Genomic DNA, 6,245 nt, shown 5'->3' on the forward strand with positions numbered 1-6,245 from the left:
TGAAATATTCAAATTTATACAAGATGAAAATTTTCAAGTTGTTAAAATAACATAAGAAAAATAGAACATTGCATGCTGTGTAAACTAAGTTTAAAACAGATTGTGAGTGTTGACTGTAGTGAAACTGATAGATTGTAAAATAGCTAATTATTATGATGATTAAAATTGTTTTTAAAAATTTTTTCTAGAAGGAAAATCAGGTGATGAAGAGAAAGGACGTGTTTGGGATAATGAAGATGATGCAGTAGTTTACAGTTGGTCTTTCTTTCATTTTATGTTTGCCCTGGCTTCACTCTATGTTATGATGACATTGACCAATTGGTATAAGTAAGTAAATATACTTTAACATTTTTAAAACTACAGTAGAGTGTCATTTATCTGAAGAAATTCCAGTCGACAAATTTAAATTTTCGCTAGTGCTGTGGCGCTGCAATCTTTGGCTATGTCTTGGGCTACTCAAATATTTTACGTTTTTGATACTGAATTAACATCTGAAGTATAATTTTTTATTGTTATATTTTTCAATATATTNATTTTCTTTGATTTAATATTTCAATAAATCTTAATATAAGTACTTAAAATAATAAACTATAAATGAAATTAAATTTTATTTCTAGTATTCGCACATCTAGTAATAGTCAAGTAAGAAAAATCACAATGGCTGAAAATATTTTGGTCAAGGATAATGGAAGTCGTAAGTTGTTGTTATTTTTATAACTACTTTTAGAATTGTTTTTACTGTGAATTAGGGATGAATAATTGCAATGATTTCTTGAGGATGACATATCTTTTTGAAAATTGTGAGGCAAAGAATTAAGTAGTATAGTATTTTTACATAATTTTAGAATCTGAGTATTGAAGAAAAATTTTAAAATGTTAAGTATTATTGATTTACCAAATAAGTATATAATTCTAAGCTAGAAATATTTGTGTATCAATTGGCTAACCTTTTATTTTTTCCAGTAGTTTTAGTAGAGAAAATCTTCTTAAAAACTTTTTAATTTTCTTAACTATTTTTATAATAATTTTATAATTTTAAATGTGTATTAAAATGGTACATAAAATGAAGTATGCTATATATATGTTCTATTTAATTATATATATATAATTAAATAGAACATATACAAAAATTAAAAGGTAATTAAATTTGTAAGAATAAAGAATAACCATATAAGACAAACAAGAAACAGCTATTTTATAGAATTCAATAAATACCTTATGTTTTATACAGTAAACCCGTGATATACTGTATTGTTTTGTTTAACAATAAGTAATTTTTGTATTTCTTAATTAACCTGATAACTGTTAGGTTGATAAAATCTAGCTTTAGAATCTGTAAATTACTGTATTTACTCAAATTGTAAGAGGCACTTTTTCACATTGTCTGAAAATGGGGTACATTTTAGATTCAATGTAAGTTATAACTTGCATGGAACCAGAGGTCACTAATCTTATTTTGCTTAATCTTATTTTATTAATTTAAATAAATAGTCAACAGAGGAAATAATTCAATTGGGTTACTTTAAATATTTCCTATTACAAACATTGGTTTATTAAAGTCATTAAAGTGATCAACTTAGCTCAGTTGTGTTAATCCATTACATTAGTGACATAAGTACTTGGAAGAAAATTTCAGAATAAGTTCTACAGTGCTCTTTTAAGAAATAATGCATTTCCAGTACTTTAAACAGCAATAAAGATGATTGTATATAGAAAAATGTGATTATAAAATTCAATGTTGATTCAGAAGAACATAGCATGGAAAGTGAAGGGGTTTCCAACTTTGTTATCATGGAAGACAGTGATACATAATTTACTTTACTTGCACTGTAAATAGATGCTGGTTCTGTTGACAAAAATTCTGTTAATGAGTATGAAGAAATTAAGGTGTGCACTTTATATTAAACAGTGACATTATCTTACATATTTGAGTGAAACATGAAAATAAGAATTGTCAGCTGACTGATAACATTGAAACACAACTGTAATTTTATTGATTTTTAAAATGAATTTTTTAAAACTATGAATAAATTTATAAAATCTATACTCTGATAATTATATATTGCTTATAAGTTAGTTGAAATATTTTACTACAGTCAGCACTCTTTTTACAGTAAGTCTTAACTGAAACAAATTGTTAAAAATTTAATAAATTTTAACAATTTATTAAGTTCATTAGTATTTTGAATTGCAATATACAAAAGAATAGTGTATTAAATCTGCAAGAGGAGACAACCATAAGTTCCTAGATTGAATAAATGAAATATATTATTAGCATAGAAACATACCTTCCAAGCAGTAAATGTTTTTTACCACATTCATGGGCCTGCATAAGGTTACAGCTTACATGAAACTGAATGTCTACAGCAATTTCCAAGTTTGGAATATTGTCACCATTCTTTGATTTCATAAGTTTTAAAATATCAGAAATATAACAAAAATAAAACTGCTAGAAAGTATGTGGAGGTATGTTTTTGTATTATATGTAAGTTCCAGCTTATATATTTGATATTAGTTAATAGTTAATGTGGATTTCTTCAAAGTATTTAATTCTGAACCAGTTATCATTCATTTGATCAAAAAGAAGTTTTAGAATTTTTAAAAATGTTGTTCATAAATAATTTTTTGAAAAGTAAAAATTATTATCTATGTATTTTGTCTTTATCTTCAGAAATAGGAAAACTTTTTTTAAATATTCAAAGAATAGGAGAAAATGAAAAATTAGTATATATTTCTGTCCATTAAAAACAAAACAAAAGTTTGTCATACTGTTATACAGCAGCTAGTCCTTATTACATTCTTAATGCATTGTGTAAAACATTCAAACTAAATTTTGTTATGATAAATTTAATCTGTTATGTAACTTAAATAATGTGTTAGTGCAAAAATTGTATTATGCATTAGACTATTAGTGATTATTCCAGGAACTTATGGCTTTTACCATATTAATGTTCACCAAATATCACCAAATTAATGTGTTTTAATATGTTAAAACACATTAATTTAACTATATAATTCATATTAAAAAATTAGTATAAATTTCTTATTATTCAAATTATATATTAAAAAGATTATTCAAATATAAACTAGACTTATAATAGCTATAATAGAAGTTTTTTGTTTTAAACATGAAAGTATATCATTTAAACATGTATTTATGTACTTTATCAATTTTTATTAATAAAGTAGGAAATATATCTTTATTGAAAAAAAAATGATGAATGTGAGAATGTAATAATAATTTGTAATATTTTTATATGTTTATTTTAATGTGAATTAAATAATTTCTTAAATATTTAATGGATATTCTTTTGTTCTTTACATATGTTTCTTGTTTTCTTGTCTGTTTCACTCTCCAGAAAATGGATCAACACCTCTGGTTGATGAGGAAGGTATGATTATTTCTTCAGTGTTTACATGTGTTTCTTTTTCTTTATTTTTCTGTGTTAATGCTGTAGTAACTGAATAACAAGAGAGAAAAAAAAATTGCATAATGAACTATTTAAAAGTAATTTTGGAAATTCTATTTTGATTAATACATATAATGTTATCATTATAATATTATCAATAAATTGTTATGAATCTGGATTAATGTAAAAAATTTTTAAGTTTTTTCAAATAAGATATTTTTTACATTCAGGAAATAAGAAATAGATACACATATTGATAAAGCAAATTCTAATTAAACATCATTAATTAAGAAAATAAATATTGTTCAGAACTAAAATGTTAATGTGATTATTTTTTTGTGATTTCAGATGATAAAATGTTTTGTTACAGAACTATTGCATTAAAGTTTTTCTCAAGAATTAACAATTTTTACATTTTCTCATATAGTAGCTTATTTTAGACTAATTTTTGATTGTAAAAATAATTTTTTTAAGCATTATAGTCATAGTAAATTCAAGAACAAATATAATTGAATTACATTTTTATTTCAATATATTTACTGTAGTATAATTTTTTGTTACTACATTATAATTAGTATTTCTGAATAATTTGAATATTATTAAAATTTGTATTAATAGCATTGCTAATGATATTCTATTAATGTTTATATTATACAGGGTGTTTTAAAACGAATATCGTGGTTTTAAGGCTTTGTAGTATTTATTAATTATATTTGTAGTATTAATCAATTATAAATAATGAAAGAACAACTCAAACAGTTTTTCCTACAAATGTTCAACGTGAACACCATTCATCACATGGCACACATCTAGTCGATAGGCGAGTTCTTCCCAAACCTTGATCAGTGTGTCTGGAGTAATTGTTGCAACAACTGCTTCAATCCTATTTCTTAAGTCAGGTAGGTCAGCTGGTAGCGGAGGCGTGCACATGTGATCCTTTATGAACCCAAAGGTAAAAGTCTCATGGTGTCAGATCAGGTAAAACAAGCTCTGTCATCCAGCCCCTGGCGGCCAATCTAGCAGTTGGGTATAACATCATTTAACCAATTGCATCCTGAGCCATCTTGCTGCCAAATAAAGTTCTCTGGTTCATCTTCTTCCAATTGAGGAAAGAGCCACAGTTGTAGCGCATCAAGATAAGAAACACCAGTTACAGTTGCTTCACCGAAAAAGAAAGGCCCATAAACTTTCTGCTGGGATATGGCACAAAAAACATTCAATTTTGGGTAGTCTCGTTTCAACTGTACCATCTCCTGGGGATTTGCTGACCCCCAGGTAGGCACATTATGAGTGTTCACATTTCCACTTAGGTGAAATGTTGATTCATCACTGAAGACGACACGATCCAGAAAATCTTCATTGTCATACAGCAACATTTCGTTTGTAAAGTTGGCATGTAAACTATATCTGTAGGCTTTACAGCTTGTAACAACTGCAAACGATAAGGACGTAGTTGTAAGTGTCTCCTTAAAACTCTCCACACAGATGTCACTGGCATTGCTAATTCACTACTAGCCTTCTGCACTGATTTTAGGGGTTACACGTGAAAGACTCTCTCATTCGTTCAACACATTCTTCAGTCACTCTTGGTCGTCCCGTACTCTTCCCTTTACAAAGACAGCCAGTGTCTTCAAACTGATGATATCATCTATGGATATTATTATTATCACTTGGAGGATTACAATGGAACTTAATATGGAATGCATGTTGCACTGTAACTACAGATTCAGTAACTGTAAAACACACAAAGCTTTGTTTGCTAGTTGCCCTCTTTGCTACTACAGTAATGCATTCTAATGGAAGACAGAGGAAACAGTGCATCACAGGTATATCCAATAAAACTGTTTGAGTTGCTCTTTCATTTGATGTATTATTTATAATTGTAACTTAATGTAATAAATACTACAAAGCCTTAAAACCCTGATATTCATTTTGAAACACCCTGTGTTATTACTGAACAATGCAGTTTAAATTTCTCTTCTGAATTATAATCAGATTATATTAGTGATCAGAGTACAGTTTATTTGTATGTAGCTATTATGACTTTTTTTTACATCAGAGATTATTGCTGAAAATTAAATAAAAAACAAAACTGATAGTAAGACAGACACAAAAAATATTTGGATTTATTTTGTTGAAATTGATTATCTAGTCAAAACAATCAATAATTTAAAGTATTAACTTTCAATTATTATTTTACTTGTTATTAAAGTTGAGGCTTATTCACAAAAAATAATTTTTGTGAATAAGCCTCAACCTTAATAACAAGTATATATGATCTTGATACTCATTGAAGAAATATTATTTTACTATTTCAATTGTATATTTTAAGCAGTGGTTAGTGAATTTTTATATTTCAAGAAATTACCAGCTTTTATGCATTGTCTTATTGTGTTATCAATATTTTTAATAACTTAAACATTTTTGTCAGAAATTCCATTGAGTAGCAGTCAACAGCTTATTTTAAATTCTAAAATAATTGTCTTACAAACTAAGGTGTTATATTCCAAATGAAGTTTTTTTTTTCATTTAACAGAAAATATTTGAATTTCCCTTAATGCTTGATTATATTTATTATTGATGAAAATTTGTGAGTATATGATTAAATCTTAAGTAAACTGATAAGTAGTCATTATTTATAACAAATTAAGCATTTTCAGTAGTATTTTATCTTGTTAATGTTTATTATATCATTTTTTATACCATTGAGCTGGTAATCATTTGTTTATCAATATGTTGTGTCAGTAACACTGTCATTATGATTTTCCTCTTTTCAATGCATGGTCTTTGTCTTTGTTTTGTAAGAGACTGGAACAATTGAATTTGCCATTTATA

The 6,245-nt window shown here is 26.4% G+C and overlaps 1 protein-coding gene and 1 long non-coding RNA gene across 2 annotated transcripts; one reads left to right on the plus strand and one right to left on the minus strand.

The window, feature by feature from the left end:
- Positions 1–579: 579 nt before the first annotated feature.
- On the plus strand, positions 580–3,392 carry LOC111614184. Its single transcript, XR_002754888.1, has 2 exons — positions 580–694; positions 3,360–3,392. It is a non-coding gene; the product is annotated as an uncharacterized LOC111614184 (long non-coding RNA).
- Positions 3,393–4,426: 1,034 nt separating this feature from the next.
- On the minus strand, positions 4,427–4,786 carry LOC111614181. The gene has a single exon (XM_023355564.1). It carries the CDS (start codon positions 4,784–4,786, stop codon positions 4,427–4,429), a length of 360 nt encoding a protein of 119 aa, XP_023211332.1.
- Positions 4,787–6,245: the final 1,459 nt, after the last annotated feature.

Source organism: Centruroides sculpturatus, unplaced genomic scaffold (assembly GCF_000671375.1).
Source record: "Centruroides sculpturatus isolate CEXI.00-Female unplaced genomic scaffold, Cexi_2.0 scaffold2128, whole genome shotgun sequence".
NCBI lineage: Eukaryota > Metazoa > Arthropoda > Arachnida > Scorpiones > Buthidae > Centruroides > Centruroides sculpturatus.